The 21,312-nt window shown below is 22.1% G+C and overlaps 4 protein-coding genes across 4 annotated transcripts; 3 read left to right on the forward strand and 1 right to left on the reverse strand.

Moving 5' to 3' along the window:
- Positions 1–151: 151 nt before the first annotated feature.
- PVVCY_1406510 (osmiophilic body protein G377, putative) lies at positions 152–7,951 on the reverse strand (the record flags this gene model as incomplete). Its single annotated transcript, XM_008624383.1, has 1 exon — positions 152–7,951. One exon carries the CDS (start codon positions 7,949–7,951, stop codon positions 152–154), a length of 7,800 nt encoding a protein of 2,599 aa, XP_008622605.1.
- A 3,738-nt stretch (positions 7,952–11,689) lies between these two features.
- Positions 11,690–15,028, forward strand: PVVCY_1406520 (conserved Plasmodium protein, unknown function; the record flags this gene model as incomplete). The annotated part of the gene is made up of 6 exons (XM_037634919.1): positions 11,690–13,637; positions 13,728–13,927; positions 14,010–14,157; positions 14,254–14,365; positions 14,489–14,657; positions 14,768–15,028. 6 exons carry the CDS (start codon positions 11,690–11,692, stop codon positions 15,026–15,028), a joined length of 2,838 nt encoding a protein of 945 aa, XP_037490957.1.
- Positions 15,029–17,125: 2,097 nt separating this feature from the next.
- On the forward strand, positions 17,126–18,163 carry PVVCY_1406530 (vacuolar protein sorting-associated protein 26, putative; the record flags this gene model as incomplete). Its single annotated transcript, XM_037634920.1, has 2 exons — positions 17,126–17,128; positions 17,273–18,163. The coding sequence occupies 2 exons, from the start codon at positions 17,126–17,128 to the stop codon at positions 18,161–18,163; spliced, it is 894 nt and encodes a 297-aa protein (XP_037490958.1).
- Positions 18,164–19,000: 837 nt separating this feature from the next.
- Positions 19,001–20,950, forward strand: PVVCY_1406540 (conserved Plasmodium protein, unknown function; the record flags this gene model as incomplete). Its single annotated transcript, XM_008624380.1, has 1 exon — positions 19,001–20,950. The coding sequence occupies one exon, from the start codon at positions 19,001–19,003 to the stop codon at positions 20,948–20,950; it is 1,950 nt and encodes a 649-aa protein (XP_008622602.1).
- Positions 20,951–21,312: the final 362 nt, after the last annotated feature.

The raw sequence follows: 21,312 nt of genomic DNA on the forward strand, positions 1-21,312 counted from the left end.
TAAAGCAATGTATAAAAAAAATTAGATATACTAATGAATGAAGTTAAAAAAAAGTGAAAACTGTGTAAGCAATATGCTTGTTTTGGTTCAAAGCAAAATAAATATAGATTTATTAAGCATATATAGCGTATGTAGATGGATAATTGGGGTTCTAAACGGAGTATATATCTAAGCCAAGTGCCTTAAAGGTATCAACGAATATACTTATGATAGTGTCTGTTTGTGTATATGGAATATAATAGGAACTATAAATAGAATTGATAATATTAACATGTTTATCAACAAAAATATATAATTCAGATAAGGTTGGTAAATATGCTTTAAAGTTGTCTAGATTTTGAATAAATTGATATAAATATTTAAATGATATATTATTATTTAATAAAAATTCAGCAATATAATTATTTAAATAATATTTAATATTTTTAACTTTTTGTTTTCCTTCTAATCCAATCATAACAGCACGTTTGTCATTCTTTTCTTCTTCACTTAGATCTGTTTTTATAATAATTTTTTCATCAGCATCTTCATCATATTCATCATAATCATCTTCAGTTGCAAAATCTGCTGGATTTACAATTAATTCTTCTGGTTTTAGATCTTCAGAGATTTCAAAATCAGGTAGATCATCACTAGCGTTGTACATAAAATGGATTATAGAACCGATTGTATGTGTGTAGGTAGAAGTTGTTTGATGTTCATTTACTTTTGTTTTATTATGTTTTGTATAGAGAGAATGTAAACTATTTATTATTGTATCAATATTTATGTTAATATTATCATGTGTCATTTTTGTTAGATAAGATGATGGCATTGTTGATAAAACCTTTTTAATGACAAATTTTGTAATTTCAAGAACAAAATATTTAACTTTAAATATGTGTATATTTAATTTGTCTTTATCAATTTTCTGATTATTTGGTAAGAGTTTATTAATGAAGTAATAAAATATATCATCATTTTCTGATATATATTTATTATATATATAATTATTTTGATTGCCTTCTAATGTTTCAATAAATGGAGTTTGCATTAGGTTTAGGATTTTTTGTTCAATTTGGATTTCATTTTGTGTATAATTACCAAAACGTAGACAACTATCATTTTTTTTATAATAATAAATATCTATTAAACAGTTAGATAATTCATCTAAAAATTTCATATAACGATTATATTTATATTCTAATTGCATAGTCATATAATCTGCATCTACATTTTGAACTAGTACATTTGGAAATAAGGCAAAATCTATTAATTTTTTTATAGGTATATATACTAGACCTTGTACTGAGTAAGATATATTTAAATTTTTAAAACGTTTATATATATATTCATATATATCTTTTTCTACTTCAGTATTTCCAGATTTTTCTAATTTATCTTTAAATACATGCATTTTAGGCATTAAAACTTTTAATTTTTTCATAATATCAGTAAATCTATCATTAACTTGTTTAATAGTTAGATGTTCTTTAAATAGTTCTTCTGTCAATAATCCAAATGATTTTTCATCGATTATATCTTCAAGGTTTAATTCATTTTTATATATAACATTATTATTTGAATGATCATATTCTGCTTTTTTAATTAATAATAAATTTGATGTTTTAGTAAATTCTGGTTTTTTTTGAATAAACTCATCAAAATTTTCATAATATAAATTTTGATTACTAGAAAGTTTGTAATTAAATTTGAATAATGTTTCTAATTGAACATATTCATCTGAGTGATATACTCCTGGTTTGTTTTCCATATGATGATTTACAAAAGTAAGTGCATCAGATATAATAGTAGAAGCAACATGTGGGAAATCTGTTTGAAAAAAGTTGATTGCAGATCTTTTATCTTGATCAGGTAAAGACATTATAAATTCATTATATATTTTTAATGCATCTAACTTGAATACTTTATCATTTTTAATCATAGTAGTAGGAATAAATGGTTCTAAATATTTTTTATCATTTTTACAGTAAAGTGTATATATCATTTTGTTAATAACAGTATGGAATAGATTCATTAGATTAATATCAATACCATCTACTACATCTTCGATTTTGGGTTCTAAATAAGAAACAACTATAAAAGATAATCTAGCCATTAATGAGTAAACAAGTTTTCCTATCATTTTTTTAGTATCATTATCAAATTGTTCAGATGCAAAGAATTTTTCTACTACACTAATTACATTAGAATATGTAAATAAGTCTTTATTTTTTGGATGAAAAAATAATCTAAATAAAACCATTATTGGTTGTATATTATGAGTATTAGTTGTTTTCATATAGTTTTGAAAATTTTCATTTATTTTATTGTCATCTATATTAGGTATAATGTTTGCAAAATTAAAATGAGGATGTTCCTTTAGACAATTTAAATCTACACTATTTATATGAGCATTATGTAATTTCCGTACTTCTGAATTTATTGAAAAGAAAAAATCTGATAACAACTTATTAAAATCTTTAGTATAGTCAACCTTATCAAATAAAAATACTTCTGTTTCTTTTTTATTATATTCATCAAATGCAAAGAAATCACCTTGAATATTATGTGTAGCTAATATGTTTGGAATGAAATATTTTAAAAAGGCATCAAGACTATTTTTGATTGAACTTAATAATTGAGTGTTGAAGTCTGGATTTTTTTTTTTAAATGCTTCATACATTTTATTATTTCCATCTAAACTGTTATTTAAACTTTGTAAAAATTCATATAACTTAGGATTATATTTTAATTGTGTATGACTTTTTTTTGGTTTTAAAAATTTGAGTATAAAATCTTTTACATAATTAGACAAGATTACATCTTTTTTATGATCCATTTTTAATAAATTTAAATAAGACATAATGGTTGATTTGTTGTCATTTCTTTTTACATTTGTCATTAAAACTTTAATATCAAATCCTTCTAATATAGAGACAATAAAAAAGGCTAGTTGATCTGGAGTGATAAAATGTAAGTTTGATTTGGCTAGTATTTTTTCACATAATACTATAATTTCTTTTATTCTTAAAATGTTTGGTTTTTTTTTTAAATATTTAATAATTTCTAATAAGGCAGTATAAGTTATACCTTTTTTTTTTAAAAGATCATTAATAGTATTTTCAATCATATTAGGAATGTGACTATCTATTCCTTGAAAGATGTCTGAATAATGTGAATAGAAATTTTGTAAACTTCCTTCAATTAAATTTGTTTTATTATTTGTGGTATCTATATCTTTAATTATATTTAATTTGGCTAATTCTTCTTTATTAAATATGTATGGATTATTGTCACTCTTTTCAATGATGGTATACATTTTAGATTTAACAAAAGTTTTAAATTCACTTAGTTGATTATTACGTAATAAGTTATATTTTAATGTTTTACCTAATATGTATATATCTTTTAAAGGTTTTAAAGGGAATGGATATATAGTTTCTTCTTTTATTACATTTAAATATTTATCTTTATCATATACATCTTCTACTATATTATCTACATATTGTAACATAGAGAATGGCTTGATATGTTTTCCATATTTATCAACTTGTACTACTTTCCCATCTACTAAAGCTGTCCTTATTTTTTCTTCTTTAAAACTTAGATAATATATTTTATCTGATACTTCATGAAAGAATTTAAGTGATGCCCTATATCGTAATATTCTTTCAGATGCATGTTTATAATAGTTATCGTATGTACACATTTTTTCATAAACAGTATTTATATTAGTTGCTATATCTTTTAATTTGGTATAACTATTTACTAAATCTTTATATAGTGCTGCATTTTGTGTATCTTCATTTTTTATTTCTTTTAAAAAGTAATCTGGTTGTGTTATTATGTAACTAACATCGGGAATGTACACCTCTGCTCTCAACTTATCTAATACATTTTCAATATGAATAATATTTCGTTCTAAATAGGCAATTAAAGTTGGTTGTGGTGATAGAAGGTTTGTTTTGGCTCCACTTTCAGCTAACAGATTAGGTGTGAGTACTTTTTTTTTGGATTCAATATAAATTTGTAAATTAGAATAGAAACCGTATAAATGCTTGATAAATATATTTAATCCCTTGTTATAAATTTGATAATATTTTTCATTAATAATTTTTTTTTTATTTTGGCTTTCTAAAAATTTAAATGAAAATATAGCATTTTTTGGAACCCGTCTTATATAACCTTTAATAATTTTAATAAATTTTTGATAGATTTGATTATCTATTTCTAAGTTAATAATTAGATCTTCCATAAAATCTTCAAAAGATGTATTAGTTCGTATAAAAGGATCTAAAGGAAATTTTTGTAAATAATTAATAGTATGTGGTGGATTACGTGCACTATCACTTGTTATAAAATTAACTTCATTAGATATAATTCCTCTTTTAATTTTTAATTTATCTATATTTGTTTGTATTACTTTAATTTGAGCTTCTAATTTTGTTAATTCTGCTTTTTGTGAGACAAGGGGTTCTATATTTATTTCTTTTGCGTTTGGTTGATTTTGATATAATTTTTCTAATGCATCTACTTGTATTTTTTTATCATTATAATTGTTTGTTAATATTTGTAAATCAATTTTAAGCTCATTATGTTGATTTTCTATATCATATAATTCATTAAATAAATCTAAGATAGTTTCTTGTATTACTTTATATACTCTTCTTAGATGTGTAAAGTCGTCTACAATTATTTCTTTGCTTATTACTTCCTTTTTATAACTTTTTTCAATCTCATATTTAAATAATCTAAGTTTTTTTTCAATTTCATGTATAGTATTCATTTTTTGTATGACAATATCATGTTGACTGGAAAGGGAATTAAATTTATCTTTAAACTGGTTAATTTTATTTACATTTTTTTTAATATTTTCTTTAACATTAGTTATTCTTTTATTTACGGTATCTTTTTTTCCTGTAAAATTTTTACTATTAAAATTTGGAATATTTGTTAAATCCGTTTCTAAACTTGTAAGTGTATTGGTTAGAGATTCATTGTCTTTGTATAGTTCATTAACAGTTATACTTATTTCATTGATTTGTTTGAATATATATGTTTTATCAATTTGTAATTCTGTATATGTTGTGTTATATAACTCTGTCATTGCAGCATTAATATGATTTATAAGATGTAATTTAATTTTTTGCAATTCTTTATTAATAGTTCTTTGTTTTAGTTTGTGATCCTTGTCTAACATACTTCTATATGATTCATCTAGAGATTTTGATATTTTTCGTCGATCATCTTTATATTTATTTTTATAAAATGTTTTTCTTTCTGTATAAATGCTTGTAAATTTTGGAATATATTCATTTTGATCATAAGTAGTTGCAAGATCTTGTGCTAATCTTATTGCATTTTTTAATGTTATTCTAAACTCTCTCATCAATTTTAAATAATGTTTACTTAAACTTTTTCTAAAATTGGCATAAAATTTTTTATCACATAATTTCATAAGTTCATCTCTATATTCATTATATTTGGTTGTCATAAGATCTCCTACACACATATAATATTTACCATCAGAACTTTTTTTTGTTATTTTATTTAAATAAGATTCTATATCTTTTTTATAACTACTTAGATTATCTGATTTGGCTATATTTTCTTTATTTTTTATTTTTTTTATTAATGTTTTAAAACTTTTATCAAGAGCTTTCTTAACCTCAACTGTTAATTCATGATATTTTGGTGCTGTAGATTCTTTTAATCTATAGACTATTTGCTCAAATTGTTCTTCTGTTTTAGTTATAAAATCATTTCCTGCTTTAATAACTCTACCATAAGCTTCATCAGGGTCTGCTGTTAAACTTTTAAGTGCTATTTCGTAGTAAACTTTATCATAACGTGTGTCTTTTTCTAATGGTGATTTAACCAGATCTTTTCCTAAAGCTATAAGTCTTTGTCTATCAATTTCTTTTTCTTCTTCTAAACCTTCTTCATATTGTCTATCAATTTCTTCATCTTGTAATATTTCTTTTTGTGGTTCATCTTTTTCTAAGTTTTGTGTTTCTAATTCATGTTTTGCATCTATGTCGTCTATTTCTTTTTTAATATGTTGTTCTTGTCTTTCTATTTCTTTGTTTCTTTCGAGTACATATTTTTTTCGTTCACTTATTAATTCATTTTCAACAGTTATTTTTAGTTCTTTAAAATATTTATTGTCTTGATCGGTTGTGTCATTATCTTCCTCTAATGTTTCATGGCTATCAATATCATCTTCATCAAAATCATCAGAAAGAACTCTACTATTATGTCTGTTTGTATCTTTTAGACTTATAAATACTGGTAATGGTTCTTTTGAGTCTTTTACTGTGGCTGATTCAGATGGTGCAATTTTTAATAGCTTTATTAATTCATTTAAAAATTGATCTAGATTTTTTATTTGATTATTTGCTTTATTTTTTTCTATAATAGTTTTAATATTTTTATTTTTACTTAAATAGTCCATTATATTTACATAAGAATTATAAAATAATATTGCACCATATTTAAATGCTAATAAATCATAGGTGGTTTTAAATTTTGAATAAATTTGTTTAGCCCATGGTATTGTATCTAATATTGTTTCATGACTCATATTATTTTTACCTTTGTTTGTATTATTTCCATGTCTATAAAAATGCTTGAAAAATTTATTGTATATGTTTTCTATCGTTGCTATTAGATCATTATTTTCTAAAAACAAAACATTGCCATATTCGAATAAAGTAGGATAATTTGGCATTGGGAAGATATTTATTTTTTGTATAAGATATATAAAGACTGTTGAAATAATTCTAGGAGATATATCTATTTCAGAAATATTTACTAGATCAGTTGCATATTTAATAATATCGTTTTCATTATAATTTAATATTCTATTGGTTGAAAAAATGTGTGTTAATAATTTTATATCTAAAACCATTAAATTATGTTCATCTAAAAAACTTTTAATTGCATTTTCTACTAATTTTATTGTTAATCTACTTTTTGATGTTGCCACATATTTTAGTAGTTTTTCTATATTTTCAAAAGATCCATTCATATTATCATTTGAATCATTAGTTAAATGGTAAAAGTCATTTAATAATGTATCTATAGAAAATTCTTTTGGGCTATATGTATAATCACTAAAATTTAATCCGGAAAATAATATATATGTTTTTAAAGAATTGTGAATATTAATATATACTTCTTTCATAAATAATTTAACATCATTAACTGGGACATTATTTATTGTATAATTTTTATTATATTCATGTTGGTGAAATAAAATGTGTATAGCATTTAAAAAGGTATAAAAATCAGTTATTTCAATATTATGTGATGGTGTCTTTTCAGTTTGTTCTTCGTAATCATATATATCATCTTTATAAAATATTTCAAATCCAGTTTGAATATCTTTACAAATTTCTTTATTTTCTTTAATATCTACCATTTCTCCTAATGAATAGTTAGTGCATCCTTCTCCCATAATTATGTTTATAATTGCAGTAGGTCCATTATGTTCTGTTGGAACTTGATTATTTTTTGGAATTTCAAACTCGGCATTTATTCCTGTTTGTCCATCGATACCATTTATATTTATGTTAGGTACATACATACCTGTCTCATTATCAACGACAAAAGTGTTTATATCAACTGTATCGTCATCATCTTCATCTTCGTCAACTGGATTCTTTGGATTATTATGATTACATTCAACTACATCTTCTGGGTCTATTGGAAAAATTGGTTTTGGTTTTGAATCACCTGGGGGATATATATCAACATTGTTATGTATATAATATATCCTATTTTTATATTTATATACTAAATATGGTGGAATTAATTGAATATTATCTTCTAGCTGATCTGGTATATATTGTGGTATTATTTTTATTTCTTTAAGATATTTTATTATATTATCAAAATTATGGGCTTTTTGGCTTTTTGTGAAACCAGAGCAAATACATAAAAGAAGAGTATACAACAGTATTCTCATTTTGCCAACATTCCTATTGGGATTGGCTTTGAAGTTCTAAACAATTTATATTCGTTCATATATTGTTTTATTTGAAACATTCAAGAGTTCATAAACTTAAAATAAGTAACATGCTTAAATGTAGACGGGAAAATTAAAAAAATAGTCAAGTAGGAAATAGAAGTCTTACAATGTAATGAAAAAAAATTTTATTGGTGATGAAAAAATTACTCTTTTTCCGCGCAAGGAACTAGTACATTTATGAGTTATGTAGACTTAGTAAATGCGTATAAGTGTATGTAAAAGTAATTATATAACTAATTAAATATGCAAATGTATTGATATGTATATATAATGCGTGTATTACTTATGCAACATGCTCGCATATTTTATCCACGTATTAAATAAAAATACAAAAAAATCGTATTACACATTATTGCAAATGTAATCTTTCTATACATATTGTTTGTTGTGTAACAAATTTCATTTCATTTTGCACATGCAATATTGTGTATAAGGGCAAAAGTAATAACTAGCTTAAATATGAATGTATTTTTTTTGTAATAATTTAATAGCATATCATATAAATATAATTAATTAAAAAATATTGAATTAGTATGGTCTTTATGTATGCCTAATTATGTCTTTATATAAAATGTTGTATCATATGCATTAATGCATATGTTTACTTATATATTCAGATTTATTCCATATGTAGTCTTTTTTTCCATGCATTTTAATTATTTCAATTTTTTTTTATTTTAAGTTTATTAATAAGTTTACCCAAAAAAAAAGTTTATATCTACACACATGTGAAAAATATAAAAAAAAAATATAATACAAATTAATAAATTTCCTGACATGGTAATATAAAATAAAGAAAATGTTCAGACATATTTGGTTATATTGCACACATTTGAAAGATCATATAGAAAAAATTATGACCATTCAGAATATATTATTTGAACTTATTATAAAATATAGCTAGCTGGATAAAGGTAATCTGTATGACGGTGTATCATATTTCGGTATTATATAAATGATAATTTTTTTTTTTTATTACACATATACGTACACTTAAAATTTTTATTGAGCTCTTTATTTGTTCCTTTTCATATTTTAAAATTTAATATAAAAAAAATAAAACTTTAGAAATAAATATATAGTTGATATTAGTTGACCTAAAAAGTTGAGCAATTTCAAAATATAAATTACGGAAAAAAAGTCAAGACAATATCTATATAATTTCCTATTTTTTTAGTAACAGTCATAAGAAGACGATCAAAGTTGTTTACTCATTTATATAGAATGTATGTGTATGTATAGGAATCATAATTTTATGTTTGTAAAAAAAAAAAAAAAACTTATAGTAAGAAAATATTTACATCCTCTTTAAAATGGTTTAGACGTGGGAATACGTGACTAATTAATAGAATAAAATATTCACACATTTTGATAATACAAATATAATTAATTATAGAGCATGTTTTAAATTTTTTTTAATAAAAATAGTAATAAACGAGGATTTAAATAGGATTATGATATGCTTATATTTTTTATACAATTTTTTGTATATATTATAAATAATGTTTATGCTTGTATTTGTGAATTTTTCCACACAATTTAATCACAAAAAACAACATATAATAGAATTATTAAAAAGGATATACATTATATAGTTTAACGGATGTTTTATTTCTTTTAATTAAATTTTGAAATAACGTATGAAAAGATTTCGTATAATGTCTTTAAATATTAGTGTATCATATTAATGGAAATTATTAATATGGCAAAATTCATTTATTACGTTTTATGTTTTAGTATTTACACATATTGTTAAGTGAGTAATATAAAGGATTGTACTATTATTTGTTCATGAATGAATAGATATTTATTTAGATATATTTTCCGATTTTGATGATATAACTTTTTACAATATAATAATTAGTATGACAATCGAACAAGTGACTGCATAGTTTTTAAAACTCTAGATATGTTAGCAAGAATGAAAGACATGCATTTAGTTCAATTTGCAATTTTTATAAATGTTTATCCAAATTTTTATGCAACTTTTTATGCAAATGCTTATGCAAATGTTTATCCAAATTTTTATGCAACTTTTTATGCAAATGCTTATGCAAATGCTTATGCAAATGTTTATGCAAATTTTTATGCAAATGCTTATGCAAATGCTTATGCAAATGTTTATGCAAATTTTTATGCAAATTTTTGTTGTTTTGCTTGCATACTGTAAAATCAAAAGTTTCAGGACGTTACATTGTCATGTAACATAACTTCATTTTTAGTTTGTAAGGTATGACATAGGGATGGTGAGAGTGGGAGTATATTGCTATAAATCAATGAGCGGTTTAAGCATTTTATATATTATCGTATGAAATAAATTATATAGTTTTATTGAGATATATTTAAATAATATGTATATTTTGTATTTGTGCATAGATTTAATATATATTCTTTACAACAGTTTAATCAGGGGAAATATAAAATTTTTGATTTTATTATTTAAAGAGTGCATATTAATAGGAATATGTAAATAATATATAAAGTACAAGACATATATTATATGGATGTGCTTTATTTTATGTAACATATAAGAATGTAAGTATTTTTTATTATATTATAATAATTTTAATTAGAAAATTAGAAAATTAGAAATGGTATATTATGTATTACTTAAAAAAATATATAGATTAAAAAAGGTGAGGAAAATTATTAAAACTGTTAAAATGTATGAAAAAAATAATATAATAAATAATTATAAAAAAAAAAATAAAACAATGGAGATTAAAAAATATATAAAGAAAAAATAATATATATATTATAGAGTAATATATATATATATATATATATATATATATGTTACATATTTTTTATAAAAAATGCAATACAGGGATTTTACTATTTTACTAAAATATACGTGAAAAATTGTCAAAAAAAAATAAGCGAAAAAAAAAGTTATTATAAAAAAAAATAGTGATATTATTTTATATTATTTTTTTTCATTTTGTTGTTTTAAAATTTAAATTATATGCCATTTTTTATATAATTATAAATATACATAAATTACACGATAAAACAAAATAGTTCATTTAAAAAAAATATAAGGGAAATAATAATTTAATAAAATTGTTATTTTTTATGTATTATGCAAAATACACTTTATATATATATATAGTAAAAAATGCCATATGTAACACAATATTTATTAATTATATAAAATGTATAGTATAAAAATATTATATTACATTTGAAATAGTTAAATATAAAAAATTATTATGAATACGTAGGAAAAAAAAAATACATGTTTAGAATAAATGGAACTAGTATAATAAATAGGAGTACTAATAAGTTTAAAAATAAATAAATTGCCAATTAGTAAAATAGTAGTTAATTAATTAGTGATATACTTTATGAGTGTCAGTATAAATTTAACTATATTTAATATAAAATAGTTGAACTAAGTTGATAAAATAATACTAATTATATAGAAAGGGAAAGAGTTGTGTTCCTGAAAAAGTAAATCTTTTAAACAAGAGTTGCAAAAGTGCATTTACAAACATTGCGGAAGAGTTAATTGACGTGTATATGTACAACTTGACGAGTTAGTATAATATGTATAAAGAACAAACAAAGCCAATATTATAAGAAGATACTTTTGTGATATCCAGAAATATAAGATAATTTTTCAAATATACATAATTATTTAAAAGATATATGAGTTGAAATAAATAAAGGAAAATGCAAAATGAGACAGAAGATTTTTTAATAGCTTTTTTTTTTGATATTGTGTTTTTTGCCATTTGTGTTTGTATATGGTTATATTTGAGGAAAACACGCGATGAAACAAAAATAAGTGATAGTATATACATTTTAAATAATAAAGTTCAAGGGAATGTAAAATTAGAGAAAGATTCCCCAGTAGGGGGAGATAAAAAAGAAAATAAATTTCGAACCTTTTTAAATGTAAAAGATGACAAAATTGTTAATACGGAAATAAAATATTATTTATTTTTTTTAAAAGCAAATAGAAATATTATATTTTCATTATGTATATTAGGAATATTTTTAGTTTTACCTTTATATTTATCATTACCACGAAATAATTTAAATAATCCATCATTTTTTAATTATATAAGTGCTGGTAAGATATCAGATATTAATGTATTGACAATTTTATTTTTTATTACAATAATATATAGTGCAATATCTTATACATTTATATATTTATTATGGAGAAAAATACGGCCAAATAAAAAAAAAACAAAAAAATTTTTACCACAAAATTTTACTATTATGGTATCACATATAGATAAAAATGAAATAAATGCTTATAAAATATATAAATATTTTTGTAACTTAACAAATAATAAAGTTGTTTCAGCATATCTTATATTAGATTATTCAATAGTTTATCATGAACAAAAAAAAATATTTAATGCAACAAAGAATTTAAAATTACTTAAAGAGAATGAAGAGAAAAAAAGTACTAAACATGGAAGATCAAGAATATTTTTTAGAAGCTTGTTAAGTAAAAATAAAAAGACACAAGATTCTACTCTATCTATATGTGATAATAATGGAGTACAAGTATCTAACAATGTTCAGGATCAATCTGTGTCAGGTAATAATATTGATGGAAGTAAATGTGAAGATGGTAAAAAATGTGATGACATTTTAAAAGTTGATGATAATAAAATATATTTGAGGAATAAATATGACAGTGAAACACCAAATGATGATGGATGTAATGGGGAGCAAGATGGTATGACTAATAATAATAAATGTGAAAATGATATCCGTATTAATACAGAAAGTAATGATATATTACAATATATAGATTATATAAAAGGAAGTGGTAATATTGATAATAATGATACTATAGGAAGTTCAAATAGAAATCGATTTAAAAATATAAATGAAAAAAAAAAAGATTCTTTAAATTATAGTAGTAATAATTATGATGAGAATAGTAATTATGATAGTGAACATAAAAGAGAAGATTGTAATGATGAGCATGAAATATATTCTAAAGAATCAAGTGAAGAAGATGAAGATGATGAATTAGAGGATAGTAAAATGAATAATAAAAATATTGCAGATAAAAATTATCCATATAAACTTCATATTGAAAAAAATTTAATTAATAGTAATAATGAAATGATATTTTATGGTTTAGGACCATTTTCAAATAAAGAAAAAAATAAATTTTCTATTAAAATTAAAAAAAATAAAGATAAAGATTATTTTAAAACTACAAAAAATATATTTAATAAATTATATTTTTTTAAAAAAAGTAAAAAAAGTCATTGGAAAAAAAAATTAAAAGAGCATTTAATCAAATTTTATCATGTACAAAATGAGACTCCTAAAAAATCAACAGGTGTATGTTTTGTTTCATTTATTGATACAAAATCAGTTCATGATTGTATTCATAACATTCCTTTTACTGAACGTAATAAATGGGTTATATCCAATGCACCTCCTAATTATGATATAATATGGAAAAACCTTAAAAATCATAGTTATAAAATATGTGCTCGTTTTATTATATTAAATGCTTTGTTAGTATTGGCTAATACTATTATTATTTTAACAGTTACTTCAATTGATAATATTTTAAAATTAATGATTAAAAAATATAGGGACGAATACCCCAACTCAGGAAACATCAGTGCTATCATAACATGTAAGTTTGTTTACCTGTGTGTATTTTTATTATTTTAGTAAGTTTTGTATGTCATTTTTATGAAATTTTTTTTTTTTTTTTTTTTTTTAGCTTGGTTAACTCCCTTTATTGTTATCTTTGTGAATAGTATAATCCAGCCTGCTTTAATCACTGGAGTGTCAATGATAATTGGGTTTATTCGGAAATCAAGCGAGCACACATATGTGTTGCAGGGAAATTTTATTTTTTTAATTTTAAATACAATTCTTATTCCATTACTATCTTTATCACCACTTAGTTCGATAATTAAGGTAAAGAAAAAGCTAACTTCATTATCTGCAAATTTATCTGCAAAGTTCACAATTAATGGTTATATATTTTTTATTTTTGAAGATTGTGTATTCCGATGAAATAGGGCAATGGTCGACACGTCTAGGAGCTTACTTATTTAACTCTAGTGGTTTTTTTGCTATGAGATATTTACTTCATTGTTGTTTTTTGACGTGCGCAAATCAGTTATTACAAATTCCTCAGTTTTCAAGTAAGACCAAAAAATGTTAATTGTGTATTACCAGTTACCCTAACAATTTTTACTTCCTAATTTTTTCATAATTTTATTTTTTTTACAATTTAACAGTGAGATCAATAATCAAAAAATTAACAAAAAAAGAAACAAGTACATGGACTTTTGATTTTGGCTATTGGTATGGATTTAACACGACGATTTTAGCCTTAATATTAACCTTTAGGTATGGAAAAATTTAAGCCGAGTTACCGTTTGGTCGTTATGACAGTAGTATATTTTTATCTTTTATTCATCCATTTTTACACTTTACTTCACTTGCTTTTGCTAACTTTTTCAACCATTGCAGCGTTGCCGTTCCTTTCATTCTGCCCTTGGGGTCGCTATACTTTTTCCTGCGGTATTACATAGATAAGTATAACTTGATTTATGAAGTATGCCGAACAAATTTGGATAGTCACGGAGCTATAATAAGAACAGCGATTAAATTTATGCTTTTTTCAGTTGCCTTTTTTCAAGTAATATGCAGATGCATGTTTTATATATTCCTCTTTGCATGATATGAATGTGTATTTATTTTTAATGAACAAATTTTATAGAAATGGTAATATTAATTTTTTTTTTTTAGCTTGTTATGTTCACTTTTTTTTCAAGAGTAGAGAATAAATTTATTTCAGTCGGTCGGAATATTCTCTTTTTATCATCATCCCTTACGACACTACTACTTTTATGCAGATCTACTGAATGGGTTAGTACAAATCATATTAAAAAAAAAAAAGGGAAAAGAACATTTTGTTACTTATGCGAGAAAAATGTTTATGTAAGTAATTTGAAGGATTTAAATAAATTAAAGTATGCATATGCTAATCCATACGAAACAAAAAGATGAGAGATAAAAACAAATTTGTAAGGATTATCATATTGTTTGTATTATATTTGTGTAAAATTATAGAATATGAATAAGAATTAAAAATTTTTTTTGTTTTTGACTATTATTTTGTTCCCATAAGTATTTTAATTTTAAAATTTGGGTTATGGTGGGAAATTTGTAAAGCTATAATATTTGTAACAGATTTGGTTTGTGGATATATATTATTTTATTAAATTAAATTAAAAATTTATATTGATAAAATGTTATCCGGATTTTTAAATAATATTTGGCAATCAAAAAACGAAGAATTATATATACGACTTATTTTTTTTTTAAATTTAATGCCGATTTATTTAGTTTTTTTTTGTTGTTATTTTATATGCATGTGTATTATAATTTAATTACTAGCCACATATGCATATTTCCGTGCTTATTTATTTATTGTTAGTTCATTATACTATTTTCATTTTATGTTTTCCGTCTTTTTATATTTACATTGAAACTTCATTTTTCGATGATGTTATAATAGTTATATGTGTGCATATTTACTAATTTTTAATTTTTTCCTTTTTCTTTTTAAAAACATTTTCTAAAAAATAACAGTATAAAAATAATAATTTAACGAAGATTTATATTTTTAAAAAAGCATTACCTTATGTTTGAAATGGGTATGGAGATTAAAGTCTTTTTTTATTTTATGGAAGGTGCTAACTATAAAATGGTTATACCCTATTTCATAATATTTCGTGATTAAGTCGATATATTATGCCTCATTATTTATGTTATATTTGTTATACTTTATTTACCATTACCTATGTTTTAAAATTGAATATAACGTCACTTTTTGTAAAGATAGTGTGTAGGTAGCTTTTTTTATTATACATTTTTTAGATCAATTTAAAAAAAAAATTCTGAACAAGACATAAATTATTTGTAATATAATTTTTGGCTTTTAGAAATAATACGGATTAATATGAGATAGTATGAGATAGTATTTATAGTGGGATATTAGATTATTGAACAAAATAAATACAAACCAAACCATGACTATCTTTTTTTATATATTAATAATAATTATGCACAGCTACAAAAAGGGGTAAATAATTATGACCATTGGATTATTTATAAAAAATAATTTTTTTTTAATTCATATAACATTGTGAAGAATAAAATTGTAAGTGAATAAAAATATGAACAGTTCATAATTTTTTTTTGTGGGTATTTCTTTATATTTAAAAAATAAATATAATACGAATGTAAATAAAAAATGTTATTGAAATATTAGCCGAATAATATTATACAAGCAAACCCTTCCCCATCACACAAAATAAAAAATATATGTTAAATAGGTAATGGGTACATTATAATTTACAGAAGATAAAGTGAAAATTCTGAATAATTAGTTAATGATTATATAATAATTGAAGAGAAATAAAAAGAAATTATTAAAATAAAAAGAGAATAAAGAATAGCTTATTATTGTATGTGTGTTTGTATAATATATTAGCTAGAGTGTGCGAAGTAAACAATTAAAATTTTAGTATTGTAAGAAGATAAAACAAAATAAATACATAAATTTTTGAATAAATAATATTGCATTGAATGCTTAGTGAATTGATATACTTTTTGTTTGACTTAGCGTGAGAGGGAAAAAGTTTATTGAAAAATATTTTTAAAACCCCAAAATAAGCTTAAGGGTAAATAATATATCACTTAAATGGTATAAAATAGGCGTAATAAACAATTTGTAAGAAGAGTATAGCCATATTACTACAAGCGTTGGTGAATCATCATATTTCAACATAATCGATGGCTCGTAATTAATGATATAAATAGTACAGCTAATTAACAACTAAGATTTAGATAAAATAATTATATATGTATAACATTTTGAAGATCGAAAAAAAGAAAGGTCTTTTTGTATCATAAAGAACTTTGAATTTTGACGGGAATTTCTTTATTATTTTTTTTTTAGTTTTCTATAAACCTTCTAAGAGGATATATAACTATTTAGTATAATGGGAATTATTAATTGATCCATATATTTTAATTTCATTTTGAATTAAAAATATTCTTTTGCTTTAAAATTTTTTCATTTCAGTTACGACAAACACAATGGTACGTATGCATGTAAAACAAGTTTGTAAACGTACATTTTTGTGGTTTGATAAAAAAAGTGAAAATACATATGTGTATTTACAAATTGTGTAATAAATAATCTATGTATACATGTGTGAAAATTATGTTTGTTTTTATTTTTAGCTAGCTAACATATTTGGAAGTGTGTGCTCTATAGATTTAAAAATCGATGCCGAAGAAGGACGGAAGTTTTCATTTTTGCGGAAAGATAAGAAGGGAGAAAAATATCCGATTTTTTCAGACGGTGAAGATATAAATGGTGTTGCAACAATAACATTAAAACCAGGAAAAAAAATAGAACATTATGGAATAAAATTAGAATTAATAGGTCAAATAAATATATTAAATGATAAATCCAATTCTTATGATTTTTTTTCAATATCTAAAGATTTAGAACCTCCAGGTTTTTTAATTGAAAGTAAACAATTTAAATGGAAATTTTCATCTGTCGATAAACAATATGAATCTTATTGTGGTAAGAATGCACAATTACGATATTTTGTTCGATTAAATATAATAAAAGGTTATTCAGGGAATATCCAAAAAGAAATAGATTTTATAGTACAGAATGTTTGTATACCTCCTGAAATAAATAATACAATAAAAATGGAAGTAGGGATTGAAGATTGTTTACATATAGAATTTGAATATGATAAATCTAAATATCATTTAAAAGATGTTGTAGTAGGAAAAGTCTATTTTTTATTAGTTAGAATAAAAATAAAACATATGGAATTAGATATTATAAAAATTGAAACATCAGGTATTGGAAGAAATTGTGTAACAGAAACATCAACTTTATCAAAATATGAAATTATGGATGGATCACCAACTAAATCTGAATGTATACCAGTTAGATTATACCTAAGTGGATTTGATTTAACTCCAACTTATAAAAATATTCAAAATAAATTTTCTGTTAAATATTATATTAATCTTATAATTGTTGATGAGGAAGAAAGACGGTATTTTAAGAAGCAAGAGATTTTTCTTTGGAGGAAAAAAATTGGATAAAACGAAAAGAAATAGACAAAAAAATGGATGAATTAAAATTTTTTAAAATAAAATATAGCATGCTCATTTATTTATTTATTTATTTTTTATGTTTTGACATATTGTTTGTATACATATATGCATATAGCTATTTTGTGCTTTTGTATAGAATATCGATATATTTTGGAAATCAATATATTTATATTACATGTATAATTTTTTTGTACATAATTTTACATATACATTTATTTATGTGTAATATTACAATCCTCAACTTTTACGGGTATAAAAACGCATAAACTAATTAATTCATTAATAATATTATAATATATTGATTTTTATTTTGCAACAATTTTTTACATAGTTATATGCTTAGCAAACTTTTACAAGGATATTCGAACTGTTGAAAATTTCATATGCTTACTTCACTTTTTTATTGCAAAAAATTGATGCAATTTGGATGTGTATCATTTTGTAGGGCTCAGTGTGTGACGTATTTATTTCGTTTGTAATATAGTATGTACACACAAATTAATATTTTTTTTCACCGTCTTTATAATATATATGGCATAAAAAATGGATAAGCTAGATTGAAAGTGTTAAAAAATAAAACTAAACATAGTTATGTCATTTATATATATTTATATTTATTTGTATTTGCTCGTATTTGTTTATATTTGTTCATATTTGTTCATACTTATTTGTGCTTAATCATACGTATTTGTATTTATTTGCTGTGCATTTTTTTTCAGCGTGTTTGTACGTGGGAAATTTATATAAGGTAAGTTTCCATTTTTAAAATATATAAATAAATAAAAATCAGAAAAAAGTGAAAAGATTTTGTAGAAAGAAGTAAGAATGGAGAGACAGGGGAAAAGGACGAGAGACCAGTTGGGAGTTTTGCTTGATGAAAGATATAAGAATAGAGAAAAAGAAAATGAAATAAAATTATTTGAAAATATTAAAACAGATATTAGTATAATAATAAGTGAACAACTAAAAAAGAGATCAAAAAGTGAGTTTGAATTGACAACTATTGAAAAGAAATATGTTTACTTAAAATATATGACAGAAGAATTAGAAAAAATAATTAAGTCTGAAGATAATGAATTAAAAAATGAAGAAGAAGTAATAAAAAATTATTTTGAATATACAAGTACAAATTTAAATTATATATTTATAAAATATAAAAGTATAGTTACTGATTTGTCTGAACAAAATAATAACATGAAATTAAAATTGAAAGAAGTGAAAGAAAATGAAATAAATGAATATCGAAAATGTTATGAGCTTATAAAAGAGAAGACTGAAAAATTAAAAGAAGTTAAGAACAGTATTATTGACATTAGAAATAAATTATGTGATTTAAAAAAGGAGTATGAATATCTTATAAAAAATATAAAAATAAAAAGCGAAGAAAAAGAAAATATTGAAAAAAATTATAAAGAGCTACTAAAAAATATAGAATATTATAAAAAAGAATTTGAAAATATAAAAGAATGTTGTAATTTAAAAATGAGTGAAAAAAAAGAAACATCTATAAATTTAAATATAGTAGAAAAAGACATACAAGATATAAATAATGAAATTGATAAATTGATAGTCGATAAAAAAAAAGTTAGTAGTGAGCTAGCTAATTTAGAAGAAGATAATAATAATATTTTAAAAAAATTATTTGATTTTAATTCAAATTTAAATGAAAAAAATAATAAACTATCTGATGAAATATGTGAAATAGGAAATAAAATAAATGAATTAAAAAATAAAAAAGAAATAAATGAAAATAATTACACACAACTTGAATTAAAATTAAAAGATCTTACAAAAATATGCGAAAAAAAAAAAAGAGAAGATGAGGAAATTTCACAAATAGTGAAAGAGGTTAGTGAAACTTTAATAAATAATATAAAAATTTTTAAAGAAAAAGACATAGAATCAGTTAATTGTCAAAATGAATATAAAATAATAAAAGAAAATAATTTAGACAAAATAAATAGATCTAACTTACTAAATAAAAAAATAGAAGAAGGGAATATATCTATAAGTAGCTCTAAATGTAATATTGAAAAATTGAAAACAGAATTAATAAATATTGATAAAATTAAAGAAGAAAATGAAAAAAAAAAATCGGAACTTTTAAGCTTAATAGAGATATCAGAAAAATTATTACAAGAAGAAAGAAATAATTTTTTTAAGATTTCAAAATTTTTTAATTTAATTTCTTTATTAAATGAAGAATATATAAAACTCCAAAATAAGCAAAACGATAAATGTTGTGATAGCAATATCATAAAAAAGTACAAAGAGTTGGAAGAAAATTTAAGCACATTATGTAAAGAAATAAATGAAAAAAAAAATTTAATTGATAATGTTATTCAAAATGATATAAATACTATTAAAAATTCATTTGAAAATTTTGAAATAAATTTAATTTCCTCTAAAGAAGAGAAAAAAAATGTTCAAGACAAACTTGAAGTATTATTGAGTGACTATAAAGCATATGAAAAAGAATTAGACACAAATAATATGAATTATGAAAATAAAATAAAAGAAATATCTTCAGATTTAGATATAAAATATGAACAGCTTACTGAAACATTAGCTAGCCATTTAAAAACCAAACATATAGAGCATAATAAATTTTTAAAACAAGGAGAAAAGGAAAAACTCGAATTTAATTTTCAGTTATATAAATCGGAAGTTATTTTGCAATTAGAAAAAGAAAAGGAAGAAAAAAAAAACAAAATTGAAGAAATACGTAAAGAGTTAAAAGGGTATCAACAAAAATATGCTTCTCTGAAGGCGTGATAAAGAAACGAGTGGAAAAAACGCATTGTATGTTTTCGGTGTATATCAAAGCATATTTATTTCATTATGTGTGTGTGTGCGTTTTTCATTATCCAGCTAGCCATGTATATATTTATTTCATGTGCATGTTTTTTATTATTCAGCTAGCCATGTGTATATTTATTTTATCGTTGTGGTTGTTTATATATACTATAGAATAAATCAAGGTATATAATAAGTATCATTATTTGTCCATAAAAATTTATTGTAATTATTTTATTTAACAAATAATATATACACAGTTTTTAGAAATAAATTGTATTAATTTTTTTTGTCTATCCAAAAATAAAGATTAAAAAAAAACTGTAACAAAATTAAAAATA

Source organism: Plasmodium vinckei (genome assembly GCF_900681995.1).
Source record: "Plasmodium vinckei vinckei genome assembly, chromosome: PVVCY_14".
NCBI classification, from domain to species: domain Eukaryota; phylum Apicomplexa; class Aconoidasida; order Haemosporida; family Plasmodiidae; genus Plasmodium; species Plasmodium vinckei.